The following is a 16,518-nucleotide window of genomic DNA, read 5'->3' on the forward strand; positions in this document are numbered from 1 at the left end:
GACTCTTGGTGAGCAGTGTATTTGGAGGTTTGAGGCCATCAAATCCAGACACCAGCACGGCACCAGGCCTGGGCCGGGACAGGAGAACGTGCTCGTAGGACAAACAATGTATTTTATGCAGCAGTTAGGGTTCAGTGGTTGGGAGGCAACGGTAACGTGTCCCGCGAGCTGCGTGTGGCCCCCGAGCCGGGGCCGGGCCTGCGGGGAAGCACTTTACTTCTCCTCCGAGGACAGGCGGTGCAGAGTCTCGCCCAGGCGGCCCAGCTGCTCCTTGTGCTCCAGCTCCCGGTACAGGCCCGTGGGGACGGCGTCCAGCCCGTGCAGCAGCCCGAACAGGCAGCCCGCGATGGCCCCCGAGGCCCCGCTCTCACCTGGAAGGAAGCAAGGCCCGTAGGGAGCTCCCAGCGGCCCTGTGCCGGCCGCCCTGGGCTCCCGGCTCAGCCTCCCCTGGGCAGGGCCGCTCAGCCAGAGCCGGTGACAGGCCCCAGCCTGATGCCCGTGCGGGCTCCCCTCCCGCAGCTCCCGGCCCGAGGGCTCCTCGGCCCTGCACTGCCCTCCCTCCCGCTCAGCTGCGGTTTGGGTGCCCTCCTCTGATGCCACCCCTCCCTCTGCCGCCCCAGGTCCCGCTGCCCCTTCTCTGCTCCTCCTGCCCTGGAGAGTGCCATGTCCCCACCATCTGGGCACCAGGAGGTCCCAGCAGGACTGGTGGGGAGCCCGTGCCAGTGGGGTGCCTGCCTGGAAGCCCCTTATGTCGCGCTGCTCGAAGGAGAAGCGGCACTGGGTGGAGAAGCGAGGCGCCAGCATGGGACCGAGGGGCGCCACGGCCCGACCCGACAGCACAGCCCAGACAGGCTGCCTGCGTCTGTCTGGACGAGAAGGGCTCTGGCGGCCTGCGAGCCCAGGGCCTCAGAAAGGCATCTCACCTCCGTGGAACATGGCACGCTGGCAGAGCTCCGCCCAGCTGCCCTTGGCTCCTAAGAGGGCGTCGTAGGCGATCATGGGAGCATCGTGGCCTCGCCGCCCCCCTCGGCCTTCTGAGCTCCATTTCCTGTAGGTCTGGAGAAAGAGCCATGGGTCAGGGCCCGGCCCTGGAACCACGCCAGGGGCACTGGCACACTCGCTCTGGCTTCAGCCAGGGGCCTGCCATCGGCTTGCTCGCCGGGCGCCCACTTGACGTCCCCTGTGTGCCGGGCATTGCCCCAGGGCTGTGGAAGGACAGTGAGCAGGAAAGACGCTCTCCCGTGGCCCTCACAGCCCTGCCCTCCTGCAGATAAACAAACGTGCCAGCTGCCAGGCAGCGGAGTCCATGACAGAAGCAGAGCCGGCCAAGGGGCCTGTGACAGGGCTGCTGTGACGACACAGCCAGGAGCCACTGCGTGACATGTGGGCTGGGAAGGCAAAGGGGCAAGCAAGGCCCTGCAGGGGTGCCGGGTGTGGTCAGGGCTGCGGGACTCCGCAGGCCGCAGGGCAGGGGCAACAGTGACTCAGGCAGCTGGTGGCTCAGAGGGGTCCCTATAGGTCTGTGAGAGGGGCCGGGGCCAGACAGGAGCCAGGGAGGTGGGTGCAGGCAGGTCACACTTCTGCGCCTCAGCAACAGAGTCAGTGCTGGTTCGGGGCAACAGCGTCTCCACTGGAAGAACTGGGGTTTTGCGCTGTGCTGGGGAGCCCCATGAGAGGGAAACAAAAGGGTAATAGGAAGCAGCTGAGAAGGGAAGGGTGGGCCCTTCCTCTCCCCCTGCACCTTCCCAACACCTGGAAAGCAGACGTGCTGGCCGGAGCTGAAGCAGCCAGTCTGGACTATGAGGCATGCTCTCAGAACAGCAGAGCAGCCAGATAGAAGGATCTTCAGCTCCTTGCCGCAAAGGATGTGTGACTCAGTTCAGGATTCCCTTGACACGGGGATAATAAGCTTCTACCTTGGTTAAGCCACAGTTACTCAGGGTTTTCTTTTGTGCTACCAAACATGACCAGAACGATTTCCGGCACTTAGGGGTTTTCACAGCATGGGGAATGCCAGTGGTTTGCACAGACTTGTTCATCCTATGCAACCTTATATCCCAGCCCCTAGAAGAGATGAAGTGAGATGGGCTGTTTTTAACGATGGCATTTTCAATTTTTCTAGCACAAATCATGCTTATAACCAGAGAAAATGAAAAGAGAAAAACGAAGTCGTCCATGGCCCCCCATGTGCGGCTGCTCCCTCAGCCCGTCTCTACTGCGGGGTTCCCACGGACGGGGGTCCCTGGGTGGCTGCTTGGCGTGGGGGCCCCGGACAGCGCCCCCGCCCCCTCTGCCCCAGACATGGCGAGCTCACCTTGTCCCTCTCCTCTGCGTCATAGTGGTCGGGGAAGGTGGCCCCACTCTCCGAGTCCTCACTGATTTTTCTTTCCTCCAAGTAAAACTGCCACTTTGCTTCGAAGTAAAACCAGTGCTCCTGGTACTCTAAACGCAAACAGCAGGCGGGCAGGCTGTGGTGGCCGTCCAGCTGGGTGCCGTGGGCACAGGCGGGAGGGACAGAGCAGAGCCAGCACCCCCCCACCCACTTGGGGTGAGTAGACCCTGGCACGCCGCCTTAGCGATTGCTCCAGAAATTGGCACGTGCTCAGGTTCGCAGCTACTTTGAAACTGGCAAGGGAGACAGCTCAGAATTAGTGACGCGCTGAACTGAGGTAGACTTTCCTGAAAACTCTGATCCTGTGTGTTTTATTCGCTCCCCACTGGGCCTGCAAGGCCAGGAGAGGGCGTTCGTTACCCCGCTTCACAGCTGGAGACCCAAGTCCCAGAGGCACTGAAGCCACTTTATGGAGTCGCTTGAGGAGACATTGTCTCAGAAAGTCTGGAGCAGCAGCTGTACCAGCTCATGGGTGACGGGGTGGGCACCTGTGTCTGGAGGACCCGGTGGGGGTCCCGGGAATGCCTGGGCCCACCCTTGGGCCTCCTCCATGGGGTCGGCCTGCCCCGCGGTCCCGCAGCAGGCTCGTGTTTCACCGAGGGCAGAGGACGGGCCTCCCCCGAGCCGGTCTGTCCAGATCTGCTCTGCGTCGGGGAGGGGACCGCCAGAGCAGGTGCCAGAGGGGCTCACCTGCCAGGTGCCGGATGGTCTTCTTGCAGTAGTCCTCGGCCAGCGGGACCGCCCTCAGCATGTCTCGCCCCCACTGCTCCAGCCGCTTTCCCTGGACGGCGTAGGAGGCAAACAGGGCCGTGCACAGTGACCCTAGGAAGCCTGGGGTGAGAGAGGGTCAGGGGGGCACCGTCACACCCTTGCCAGGTGTGGTCCCTGCCACAAGACCCTGGGTGACTTCTTCTCAAGTTTCCATTGTTTGGGGTGGGGGGGCAATACCCGCCTTTTAAGGGCTGCGGTGGGACACTCAGTTCCGCACCCAGGCGAGCGCTGCCAAGCTGCCCCGGGGAGGCGCGGGCTGTGACCGTTTCTAGGGCAGGGAGGGGCGTCCCGTTCTCACACCCAGGGTCCCGCTGTCATCCTGACCCCCCGCCACCCCCCATCATGGGCTGTTTCAGCTCCACAGTCTGGGGCGATGCTCTGCAGGTAATAAAAATGATTCGAAACCTGAGAAGGGGCGTGACGTTAAAACGTACTTTCTGGGGGGAGCTCCGGGTGGTCTAGAGCCTTCACTGCTGTGACCCGGGTTCAACCCCCTGCCTGGGAACTGAGGGCCACATCAAGCCGCCGCACGCCACGGCCAAGCAAGTCAGTAACTAAAATGCGCTTCCTGATCTTAGCTGTGGAGCCCAGTCGTCATCCCGGAAAGGCACACGCTAGCCAGCCCTCAAACGGTGAACTGCATCTTCGTACAAGTGGGCGATAAATTAGCACTGTTTCAGACCTTTAAATTCTCCGCCCAGATTCCTGTGCTCATGGCATTGTCTCCGGATGCTCAACCCCCTCCTGCTTCCCATTTACTTCTGGGGAAGTAACCTTCACTTCCCTGGCGGCTTCTGGGGAGGCCTGCTCCTGCGCCCCTTCGCAGATGCCTCTCCGGCCCCCGGGCCAAATTACGTGAACATCCTCTTAAACCTTAAAAGTCTAACAGACTCATCTGTGGGCTGTGGCTTAGACGTGGCACCTGCAGTGGACTCATCAGCAAGTTTGCCACATCCATGGCTTGGGCACCATGGTGCCCGAGGCCATGGCTCACACCCCAGTAGGGGTGCTTCTCGGAGGGCACAGGGCAGCTCTTGCAGCTCAGTGGGGGACACCAGTAACCCTGGACGCTGCGGGAGACCTTGAAAGGAGCCTAGTCACGGAGAGCAGCTGGGAGCCTCAACCTGGGGAGAGCACGTCACTGCCCTGCTGGGATGAAGGTGGGTCATGAGAGCTTCCGATAGTCTTCTTTTTTCTTTTTTTTTTTAAGTATTTTTATTTCTATTTATTTCCTTTTTTTGGCTGTTCCTTCAGCATGCAGAAGTTCCTTGTCCAGGAATCGAACCCGAGCCATAGCAGTGACCCGAGCCACAGCAGTAATAGTGCCTCATTCTTAACCTGCTGAGCCCACCAGGGGAGACCTTTTCCTTAATTTCGGAGCTGGCTGCCTCCCTGGCATTCCCACAGGTGGGTGCTGGGGAACTGCCAGCCTGCGGCCCTCCCTCCGGGCCCCGGGCGCTGCGTGCAGCCCAGAGGTTTTACCATCCTACGAGCTCCGTCCTCACCCAGGAGCAGCGGGGGCCCCAGTGGCCACGACATCCTGCTACAGGGAGGGGACAGAGGCTGGGCAGGGACCTGACCGCGTGCTGCCTCCCTGCCGGACGATACGACAGAAACGCCGGTTCCCGGGATGCAGCCCAGATCCCAGCCTCGTTCAGAAACCCTGCTGTTCCTTGTCTTTTATTCTGACGTGGTGGATACTGAACCCAGGAGCCCCCTGTCCTGTCCCACGTCCCCACCCTCCCCACCAGCCTGCCTTCAGCTCCAGAGCAGGACTTAAGCAGAACTGAAGGTCAAAGAACCCCACCTGCGGACAACAAGCAGACCAGAGCCGGCTGCGGTGGCTTGAACCCGTCTTACCCGTGGGGTGGTTGTGTGTCATCCGGCCACACTCCACGCTGACCTCCACCAGCGTCCCCAGCCGCTCTGGCTTCCAGTACCGCATGCCCACACACATCGCCTTGGTGGCAGCGCCAAACCCCGAGCCTATGTGGGTCATGGAAGCTGCATTAAGACTTTGCCACCAATAATTCTGCCTCTGGCAAGCCGGCTTTCATGAGCAGTATGAAAATGTACAAAAACGTATGTAATAACTTTCTATTTATTAAATATTATGTTTATCCTACTGTCATTTAAATGAGTCAAAAATGGGGAAACGGCCCACCTTCCTGACAAAGAAAAGAGATGACAGAAATTGCAAAGCAAGCATACATCGGAATATATGCAGCCATTAAAATGAATTTCTTTGGCCCCACCATGGCCCATGAAAGTTCCTGGGCCAGAGACCGAATCTGAGCTGCAACTGTGACCTGAGCTGCCAGAGACAACCTGCTGTGCCATAGCGGGAACTCCCTAGAAGGAATTTTTGGTGGTGTGGGGATATGCTTGCAGTGTGCCCGGCCCAGCAGGTGTGTGCACAGCACACTTCCCATCACGCTGACTCCCTCTTTTCAAAAACAGTTTCACTGGGTTATAATTGACATACAATCAGCTATTCTTATTTATTTATTTGTCTTTTTAGGGCCACACCCGGGCTAGGGGTTGAAGCGGAGCTGTAGCCACCCACCTACACCACAGCCACAGCAACGCCAGATCCGAGCAGTGTCTTCGACCTACACCACAGCTCACAGCAATGCCGGATACTTCACCCACTGAGTGAGGCCAGGGATCGAACCCGTGTCCTCATGGTTCCTAGTCAGATTCCTTTTTGCTGCGCCACGACAAGAACTCCCAGCTATTCATGTTTAAAGAATGCTGGTCTTGACACGTACACCAGCAGCTAAATAAAGGTTGTTTATCCAACATGCCCAGGTTTTCTTGTGCGCCTTCTGCCCTGCCCACCACCTGCAGATTCATGTGCATTTCCTGGGATTCACACGCACGGAATCACACAGAAGCTACTCTTTCCTGCCTGGCTTTGTTCACTTAGCACGACTGTCTTGAGAGCCACTCCTGCGTCATGTGTGGGCACAGGGGGCAGCTGGACTCCACCGTCTGGACGGAGGGACGGCAGCTGGTTTATCCATTTCCTGCTGATGGGCACTTGGCCTGTCTCCAGTTTGGAGGCGAGGCCAAGAAAGATGCTGGGAACCTCCAGAGCCAAACCTCGTGTGGACAGACGCCGCCTCTTCTTCCGGGCAGACTCCTCGGGGCGGAAAGTAGGAGGAGCTGTTTCCCAGGTGGGTGCACCGCCGAACCCCCGCTGGCAGCGCTCCCGGGACCCGCGTCGAGGGGCTCGGCTGCTGTCAGGTGCAGCGTCTCACCCTGGGGCTCCTCCCGCCGCGCAGCCACCAGTGGGGTGGGTTGGCCCCACACCTGTCCTTGGTGACGTGCTTCTTTAAATAGTTTCCCATTTTCGTACTGAGTTGCATACCTTCTCATTGCTGTTTTAAGAGTTCTCTAGACACTCTGGACTCAAACCCTTTATCAGATGCATGCTTTGCAATCCTGTCTCCTGTGTGGCCGTTTCGTCCTCTTGGCAGGTCCTCTGAGGCAGAAGGGCGCATCTGGGACGTGTTCCTCCCCCTTGAGCGCCTGGGGGGGACTGTGGACACTGGGGCTCCTGCTTCGCTGGCTGTTCGTAGACCCCAGGGCGCCACCTGGCCCCGGGGTGTTTCCTCGTAAATTCCTTCTCAGATGTCTCGCTAACGGGGACCTGTTTAGTCTCGAGGGACCTTTGGTGGTTTATATCTTTCAAGGAGTTTTTCCACTTCATCTAAGATGCTACCTTTGTTGGCATATCACTTTTTTAAAAAAACGCTTTGCTTTTTAGGGCCAGGCCTGCGGCCTGTGGACGTTCCCAGGCCAGGGGTCGAACGGGAGCGGTAGCCGCCGGCCTCCGCCACAGTCACAGCAACACGGGATCCGAGCTGCCTCCGTGACGGACACCCCAGCTCACGGCAACGCCGATCCCCAACCCCCATGGAGCAAGGCCAGGGATCAAACCCACATCCTCATGGATCCTAGTCGGGTTCACGTCAGCTGAGCCACCACGGGAGCTCCCGGCATAAGAGTTTTAACAATATCCCTTCACGTTCCTCTGGGCTCAGGAGCGTCTGCAGGGACGTCGCCCTCTCACCGTTGCTGCTGGCATTTGTGGGTTCCTCTTCTCTTCTTGATCATGTCACCTGGAGGATTATCGATTTTTTTTTCTTCTGAAACAAACAGCTTTTTCTTTTGTTGATTTTCTCTGTGGTTTTCCCGTTTCTGTTATTGATTTTCACGTTTTCCTTTTTTCTCCTCTTTCCTTTGGGTTCCATCCGCTTTCCCTTTTCTGGTTTCTTGTGGTGAAAACGAGGCCATTAGTCTGAGGCCTTAGTCCTGAGATCTCCAGAACGTGCCTTTATCTGCTTCTCGACGCAGCGCTATCAGTTTCGCGTCATATATTTTGAGGGTTTCTTACATACACTTTTATTATTCCTCCCAATGAAAGGATGCATTCGTCACAACGAATTTTGTCACTTTCCCTGGCAATATTCTTCACTGTCTGTTTATTTGAATAGAGTCACTCCAGCTTTCTACTGATTAGGGTTATATGATATGTCTTTTCCTATTTAACCTATTTTTCTTTGTTTTTATTTTATTTTATTTCTTTTAAGCGCCGCACCCGAGGCATATGGAAGTTCCCAGGCTAGGGGCAGAATCAGAGCTGCAGCTGCTGGCCTACACCACAGCCACAGCAACACCAGATGCTTAACCCACTGAGCAAGGCCAGGGTTTTTTTTTTTTTTTTTTTAATTCCACAGGTATTATTGAATGCCTGTTATGTGCTAGATTTCGTTCCAGGTTCGTGGGACACAACAGAAAATAAAACGAAGGTCCTGCCCTCACGGAGCTGACAGTCTAGCATTTACAATCACCTCACCTGGACGCCATGACCATGGGCCCCGTCCCTGCACCTGTGTCGTCAGCCACTTGAGGCGGGAATAAGGGGGCCCGGCTCAGCTGTGGGTAACCAGCCGGGTGTGCTGGAGATGCCAAACAGGACACCACCCCCAGCCCAGCACCCGAACAGGAGACAGGGCTGGAAGTTGACTTTTAATAAGTACGAGGGGGAGAGGGCACGGGGATGGGAGCAGGTGGTCTGCTATGGGGCCGCCCCAGGGCCTGGGCTGCTGCTGCTGCTGCTTGGTGGCTGCCTTGCTGGCCAGGTCCCTGGCCTTCTCCGCAACTGTCACTGCGTCTCCCTGGCCTCTTCCTTAGCCTCCTTGGCTGTTTCAACAAGGGTTTGGGGAGCGGCCTCACTTTGCCGCTTGGCCAAGATGCATTCAAAACCCTGCATGGTCTTGGTGACCTCGCTTTTGAACCGGGCGAGACTGAATCCTGCACAGCTCTGGAGACACCAAATAAGCTCGAGGAGCGGTGAACACATCCTTCCTCCACCACCACCAGCCAGGCGTGGCTGATGCTCTGGCTCTGCGGGTCCGTGACAGAATCCTCCAGGATGTACCCGGGTGAGCAACACTGGAGGCGGGGACTGAACCCGCATCCTCGTGGACCCTCGTCGGGTTCATAACCACTGAGCCGTGAAGGGAACTCCGTCTTTGTATTTACAACGTCTCCCTCCTTCCTTCCTTCCTTTCCTTTCCTCTTCTCTTCTCTTTTTCTTGCCGCCCCCACAGCATATGGAGTTTCTGGGCCGGGGCTCAGATCCAAGTCACAGATGCAGCTTCAGCCACACGGGATCCTTAACCCACTGTGCCAGGGATCAAACCTGCATCCCAGTGCTCCATTGTGCCGCAGCAGGAGCTCCTGAGATGCGTTTCTCACAGCAGCACAGGGCCGGGACCTGCTTCCCATCCAGACCCACCTCTGCCTTTTCTTTGGGTCCTCAGACGTCCAGCTGCTGCGATGACTGATAAGGTTCAAGTGGGTCATCTCGTTACTGGTTTTCTACGTGTCCCATTTGTGCCCATGGCTCTTTCCTGCCGTTTGTGGACGGCCTGTCACTGAGCAGGACGGCCCGCGACCCATCTCAGGGTGGAGGACAGCGAGGACCCTAACGGTGCCCAGCAGGAGGGGCCTGCAGAGCCCAGCCCCGTGCCTTCCGCACTCCCGCCAAGCCCAGCGGTCCCACAGGGAGCGTTGCGTGGTTCTCCGGGGGCTCCCTCCCCGGGCAGACGCCGTGCTGGACGAGGCGCTCATGGCACCCACAGTGAGGTGGCGTCTCCAGGGGGGAAGCAGCCTCTGGGCTGAGGGCTGGTCCCCAGCGAGTACCGCTAAAACGGTTCCATCTACATCTTGCTGGCCCAGGCGTCTGAGCAGCTGCTCTGGGTTCCCTGTCATGGGACACTGACCCGCTTCGAGGCTCCGTTGAGACCCTTCTGCTCCCACCCCACCCCCTGCTGGCATCAGGCATTTGCTTCTACGTTCTCGATAAACTGGGCGTTACTTTTAATGCCAGCTATCTTTTTTTTTTTTTATCTTTTTAGGGCCGCACCTGGAGCATATGGAGGTTCCCAGGCCAGGGGTTCAGTCGGAGCCAGGTGCCGGCCTACGCCAGAGCCACGGCCATATCAGATCCAAGCCGCATCTGCGACCTACACCACAGCTCATGGTGATGCCGGATCCTTAACCCACTGAGCGAGGCCAGGGATTGAACCTGCAACCTCATGGTTCCTAGTTGGATTCGTTAACCACTGAGCCACGACGGGAACTCCCAACTACCTTTTAGAGGCCCAAATAACCAGCTAGCCTGCTGGTCACTTGACGTCTTTTTTATGCCCCTCTTTTCAGAACTCCGGCTGCAGGGCTGCTGCTGCTCTGACCTGGCCCCTGGCTCCCTGGTGACCTTTCCATATTTTGGGTTCTTTTTTCTCTGAGGTCCTGTTTCGGATCGTTCCTATTGCTGTGCCTTCCAACTCGCTAATCTTTTCTGGAAATGTCAAATCTGCTGTTAATCTCATAGTGAATTTTTAATCCCAGACAGTGTGGTGTTTTTCTGCAGAAATGTGATTTAGGTGTTTTTTATACCCACGTGTCTCTATTGGACTTTTGAGAACACAGAAGACACATTCTTTTGTGTGCGCACTGAGGCTGTCCTGCGTCAGTTCTAACTTACTGCCTTTTCTCTTCCTCCGGGGCCGTGTTCTCCTGCTTCTTTACATGCCGTCCCAGTGCAAACCGGAGGGGCCCAGACCCCCGGAGCAGCAGTCCTGGAGCAGGAGACGAGGACGCTTGCTCCATCTCCCCGTGAACACAGAGGCTCAGGGGCAGGTGCCGCATGGGCTCCCTGATACGCTGGTTAAAGGCACAAACTTAAAGCAGTGGGAAAGTGTTCCTACAAGAAACCAGGGATGGTGACAGAGGAGCTAGGAGGCTGGTGTCCCCTTGTCCCCTAAACTGGTGCCCAGAACCGGGAGGGAGCAGAAAGCGTCCCTGACCTTTGTCGTTGAAGGGCGTGTGCCAGGCCAGGAGATAGTTGTCTGGCTTCAGCTGTGAGCAGCCCTCGATGGTGGCGGGGTCGGCGCGGTGCTCCGGAAGCTTCTCCAGGGCGTCCACGTAGCGCCTCACCATCTCGCGGTACAGGTCGTCCAGGCACCAGAAGTCTGGGGAGGAGGGAGGACCGGTCAGGCTGATGGGCGGGGCAGACGTAGGGGCAAGCTCAGGCAGATGGGCGGGGCCAGGGTGGTGGGTGGGGTCAGCCCGATGGGCGGGCCCAGAGTAGTGGGCGGGGTCGGCCCGATGGGCGGGGCGGCAGCGACCATTCCCCCCCCACCTCCACCAGAGGAGAATTTGGTGAGCGTCGCGCACATCCCTGGCTGCCCAGAGAAACCGGAATGGCTTTGGATTTCATTTAATTTCAGTTGCAGTTTGTCCTGTGCTTCTAGTTCCACCCAAGACTCTAGAAAAACCTGCAGCCCTTACACAGCCGACGGTCGATGCCGGTGAGGACCAGCTGGCCGGAAACAGCCTGTCCCTGGGCCATTAGGGACTCAGGTTCAGGCAATGGGGGGGCTGTCCCTGGTCTCCAGCTCCCTTCTCCTCCCACCCATGCCGCAGCCAAGTCCCCACTGCACCCCACGTGGGGAGGCGTTCTGGGTTCGAGTGTGGTCCAGATCCCCAGGGTCCCCCAGATCATGGGGACCCTGAGCTTGGCTGGTCTCACGGCCCCTCCCCCAGCACTGTTCTCTCCCAGGCCAGGCTCAAAGAGGTGTGACCTGCCCCAGGCCAGAGCTGGCAAGGGGATTCCGATAGCAAGGCCTGAGCATTTCTGCCCTTCGATGAGTGCACAGCGTGGTGGGCAAAGGCTGCACGCCCTCCACACGGGGCCCCGGGCGCCTGGTCACACAGGAGCAGAGCTGGATGTGCAGGGCAGAGGTAGGCCTGCCCAACAGCCTGACGGCTCTCGAGTCCGATCTGTGCTGGCACCACAGGCCAGGCCGCGGCTGCAGCAAGGAGCAGGGCTGCCCCTGTCTGGGTGGATTCCTTGGCTCTGGGGGACAACCCACCCCAGGCTCGGAGCAGGCAGGAGGGGCCGTGAGACCAGCCAAGGCAACTGAAAACCAAGCTGCCTCCCAGCAGGGCCCCAGCACAGAGCGGACGGCGGAAAGCAGCCTGCCAAGCAGAGCTCTGAGTGGCGGGCAGACTGGGGGAAGAGCGGCCGCCGGCCCCTGTCCACCTGACCTTCTGTCCATCCCCCACCTCTCAGCAGGGGAGGTCCCCACATGGCCTGGTCATGCTCTGTCGCTGGGCACACATGGCGTTGCCTCCGAGGGGAGTTGGGGAGGGGGTGTGGTGAGACCTGGGTTGGGGGCAATGAGTCTGCTGGTCTTGTGGAGGGTGGCCCTCCCCGGGTGACACCGAGGGACGCTGGCCGGGAGGCATGTCCAGGCTGTTTCTCGTCACCATCTCGGTCCCAAGTGAATAGGCCTGGCCCTTCCAGACCCTATGACGAGTCATTTTGTTCTGGAAAAACATCCTTTTTGAAGGGGAAAAAGCTTCTTAAAAGCAACAAAACTCCTGTTGGTTTCAGGTTCAAGTCTTCAGAACTCAGAGCTTTGCACCTGCGCCCCCCCGCTCTGTAAGCTTCCCTACTTGGTGACAAGGCCACGCCACCTGCTTTCCTCTGTCTCCACTGCCCAACAAATCCGCTTACGAAACCGCTTGTAAGTCTCCTAGCCACCGGCATCGTAAGGAAGGCACAATAGCGATGTCCGGTCACTATAATAAAAGCATTAGCTTGCAAAATGCTGTCACTGTCTGGAGAGCTGGCCTGCTTGTCCCTGGGACAGGCCTGTCTCCTGCCGCCAGAGGCACTTGCTGGCTGCCCCCAGTGCCCCCCCTCTGTCGCAGTGGCGACGTGGCCACTCTGCTTGACCACGGTGGCAGACACTGCTCACTGTCAGATGCACACGACAGTTTGGACAGACAGACAGCTGCCCCGAGCCAGCTTCAGAGGCTCAGGGGGTGCCACTCCCGGAGTGAAGCTCGGAAGTGGGGGCTCCCCTCTCAGCCGCCGGTGGCTGACACAGGGGCAGGCACGCAGGAGCCTTCTGTGGATTGGATGTGTGTATTCTGGTCACGCGCCCACCTTGTGGGGTACTGGACCCCACGGCCCAGGTCAGCATCTGCTTCTGGTCCGCAGTGCCTGTTTCAGAGACACCCCGAGGTGCAGGGGCACCCGCCCCCCACAGCCCCGCAGAGTGTCAGCTCAACGTACTAACTAGCGCCGCGGGGAGTCTGCCTGTCTCTGGAAATCGTGTGAAGTGCTGTTCATAGGGCCCCTGAAATATTTTGCGTCCACTAGCCCCACGGGGTGGGATGGTACTTCAGTGCAGGTGCCAGAGGCTGTCCCAGTGCCAGTCCTGCTCTAGCACACTCGGCTGTGTGGCACTGGCCAAGTAACTCAGCCTCTCTGTGAGCTGTTCCTTTATCTCTAATCCGCCACGATAGAGCCGACTTGTAGGGAGGGCGAGGACCAGATGCCCACGCCTGAAGTTAGAACTGTCCCGGGCCACTGTCAGTGCCATGTCAGAGTCTGCTGCATCACTGTTAACATGGCTCAGAGCCCCTTCCACAGGCTCGTTTGTTATCAAAGAAAAAGGTTGGCGTTCCTGCTGTGGCTCAGCCAGTTAAGAATCTGACTAGCATCCATGAGGATGCAGGTTCTGTCCCTGGCCTCACTCAGTGGGTTAAGGATCTGGCGTGGCTGTGGCTATGGCCGGCAGCTGTAGTTCCAATTCAACCCCTAGCCTGGGAACCTGCATATGCTGCGGGTGCAGCCCTAAAAAGCAAAAAAAAAAAAAAAAAAAAAAAAAAAGAAAAGAAAAACTCTGGGCTGTTTGAAAACTAATTGTAAATGAATGCCAACTTGGATTTTGAGTGTGCTGAAAACCCGCACGCTTGTTGAGCATCGGAAGACACCCTCACGGGCGCCCAGGTGACTGACAGGCCTGAGGCGGTGTGACGGCTGAGCCACCATCCTCAGAATTCACACCCTTCATGTGGGGCGGACTCCGCTCAACTCCTGCCAAGAGGACACGGCCTGATCTAACTGGCACAGTCCCACCGCAGACAGGCCAGCTGCTACCCTGGGGTCACCGCACAGATGTGGGCGCAGCAGGACCCAGGAATCTGCCCGGCAACCCACACACAGGCACCATCCACACTTTGCAGCTGTGAGACTCAGAAGGAGGACTGTCAGGCCTGTTTGCTGTGACGCTGTCTTATCTGTGGCGCCTGAGCTCTGCCCCCGCTGTCGCGTTCCTGTGCAGTGACAGCAGAGCTAAACCAGCTCCCAGCTCGGATGATGACAGGGGCACAGGGAAATGTAAATTCCTCCGACTCCAGGGCTGCTCAGGTTCTAATTTTGCAATGGCACGCCGACAGCCCTCACGGGTTTTTAAAGAGCAGACACTGGGGGAGAAGTGGGCCTCCCATCACACACCCGCTGTTTCTCTGAAATTCACGGAAAACTTCTTCCTAAAGTCAACCTGCTACTTAAAGAATGTTCAAGAAGCGCTGTCTCCCCCAGATTCCACCAACTCTACAGCGTTTTCTTAGGACAGCGAAGAAACCATAGTGGCCGCGGTCGTACTTGGTCAACGGCATTTTCACCATAATTCCCCGGAACGGAGACGTCATCCCCAGACAGTAGCGCGTTAACGCGTCCAAGTTTCAAACGGGCTTATTATTTTACATACTTTTGAAGCAAATTCAGAAGCAGCCTTCCCATCTGCAGGGAAGTCGGAGGCCCTCATCCCAAACGGCCCCCAGGGAGTGATCAGATTGGTTTTAACTCTGGAAATGGGCTCGGCGGAGTGAACGCCTACAAACCAATGAAGTTCCAGTTTAGGAAACCGAATCTGCAGGCGCACAGAGCGAAGTGCCCGCGTCACCGGAGAGGCCGAGAGGGCATGTCCCATTCGTTGGGGACCCTAGTGGGTTACAAGGCGATGTTGCAGCCCAGCAGCGACCCCACGCCTGGCTCGTGCTCACCGCGGAAGCCCTGCTGCCTGCGCGCCCAGAGCGAGGGTGCGCCTTACCTGTGACCAGGGCCTCGGCCGTCGCCATGTGCATGATGGTGTTGTCGCTCACCGGCCACTTCTCAGGGGCCAGCACCAGGTGGTCCAGCCCCCCCACTTTCTGCAGCTCCTCCTGGACCCTGGGGCCCGAGGCGCTGTTCTCCCTGAAGGCATTTCTGTAGCCAAGGGCGTCCCCCACGGCGCCCAGCAGCATCGCAGCCCGAAACTTCTCCATCTCGGCGGGCGGCTGCCCTGCCCAGCCTCTGTGGCCTCGCCTTGAGTCCGCCCGGCCGGCCTCTGCTCGGGTCATCGCGTTGCCGTTAGGAACCTCCCCAAATGCCAGGCACTCCTTTTCTGTCTCTGCAGGTGGCACCAATGAGAAAGCCATCTGGACCTGCAGCTCACAGGCCTGCGGGAGCCACGTGGCCGGCGTCTGCGCCCTGCAGGAGGGGCTCCCGGCTGTGGGCGCCAAGCCGGACTTGAAGTGGGGCGTGTGTGCAGTGTTCTCGATCAGAGGGCACACTCCCGGGGCTTTAAGTCTAGTCAACGAAGGCCCTGCGTCCAGTGTGTCACTGTGCCTGCGAGGACCCCGCCCCCGGCTCCCTGTGCCCCCTCCCCCGAGACCATGCATCTGTTTCCTGTCTCCGTGGCCTCGCCTGTCCTGGAATTGCAATTACACGCGGTGCGCTCCGCGCCTCTGTGCCTGCTCCTGGACGGGCGCCCGGCTGACTCATCTACTACATGCACGGATTCATTCCCAGGAAACCTGCTGATTATAAAATGTTATAAAGGCAAAAAGCACACTGAGCTGCAGCGCAATGACCACGCGTGTCTCCCAGCTCCGCGTCCGACAGAGGCTGCGCAGAGAACAGGCCCTTGGGGTGTGTGTGCGAGCCGAGTGCAGAGCCCTGGGCCTCACAACCGGCCACCCTGGACCATCACACCTTCAAAGGCCCGAGGTTCACAGAAAGAACCGTCCCCCGAGCCCCGAGGCTGGGGCTGTGTGTAAACCAGGGGGCTTGACTGGAAACCAGGCATTGGGAGAGCTGTCCTTCTCTGTCCCCAGGTCCCTTGTCCCCCGGGGCCTGGTCGCAGGTCAGACCAAGTGGAAAGTGTCACACCCCGATGTAAGAAGACTCCCGGGAGTCCCCACTGTGGTCCTGCAGGTTGAGGACGCAACACAGAGTCTGTGAGGATGCAGGTTCGATCCCTGGCCTCACTCAGTGGGTTAAGCATCAGGCGTTGCTGTGGCTGTGGTGTAGGCTGGCAGCTACAGCTCCAATTCCACCCCTAGCCTGGACTTCCATATGCCACAGGTGCCTGTGGAAAAGAAAAAAAAAAGAACATATCCGATAAAAATAAAGGTTCTTGATAGAAGGTATATTTGAAAAAGAGTGTATATACACATATGACTGGGTCACTTTGCTGTACAGCAGAAATTGACACAACACTGTAAACCAACTTTATTTATTTATTTAGTTTTATTTTTACAGCTGCACCCAGGCACATGGAAGTTCTCAGGCTAGGGGTCGAATCAGAGCTGCAGCTGCCAGCCTGTGCCACAGCCACGTCGGATCCTTAGCCCTCTGATCGAGACCAGGGATCGAACCTGTATCCTCACAGACACTGTCAGGTTCTTAACCTGCTGAGCCACAACAGGAGCTCCTAAATCAACTATACTTTAATTGAAAAAATTAAAAATTAAGAAAAGAAGATTCTTGCCATTCACTTGTGGCTCAATGGGTTTAAGGATCTGGCGTTGTGACTGCAGCGGCCCAGGCCACTGCTGTGGCATGAATTCCATCCCTGGCTTGGGAATTTCTACATGCTGCAGGTGCAGCCAAAAAAAAAAAAAAAGTTTTGTTCAATAACAACATACTGAGATGCACT

The 16,518-nt window shown here is 57.9% G+C and overlaps 1 protein-coding gene across 2 annotated transcripts in view; it reads right to left on the minus strand.

The window, feature by feature from the left end:
• Positions 1–16,518, minus strand: part of LOC125113206 (inactive ADP-ribosyltransferase ARH2) — a 17,941-nt gene continuing 1,423 nt past the window's right edge. Inside the window, exons 1-7 of one of the 2 annotated variants that reach the window (XM_047755755.1) lie at positions 14,650–15,114; positions 10,546–10,710; positions 5,024–5,149; positions 3,083–3,223; positions 2,315–2,442; positions 924–1,056; positions 1–371 (exon numbers count right to left, since the gene is read on the minus strand). In XM_047755755.1, coding sequence (XP_047611711.1) covers positions 214–371; positions 924–1,056; positions 2,315–2,442; positions 3,083–3,223; positions 5,024–5,149; positions 10,546–10,710; positions 14,650–15,016 — 1,218 coding nt within the window. In that variant the 5' untranslated portion in view covers positions 15,017–15,114 and the 3' untranslated portion in view covers positions 1–213. Of the gene's footprint in view, positions 372–923; positions 1,057–2,314; positions 2,443–3,082; positions 3,224–5,023; positions 5,150–10,545; positions 10,711–14,649; positions 15,115–16,518 lie in introns of those variants that run through there. The other variant, XM_047755756.1, reaches the window with a different exon arrangement.

Source organism: Phacochoerus africanus, chromosome 13, assembly GCF_016906955.1.
Source record: "Phacochoerus africanus isolate WHEZ1 chromosome 13, ROS_Pafr_v1, whole genome shotgun sequence".
NCBI lineage: Eukaryota > Metazoa > Chordata > Mammalia > Artiodactyla > Suidae > Phacochoerus > Phacochoerus africanus.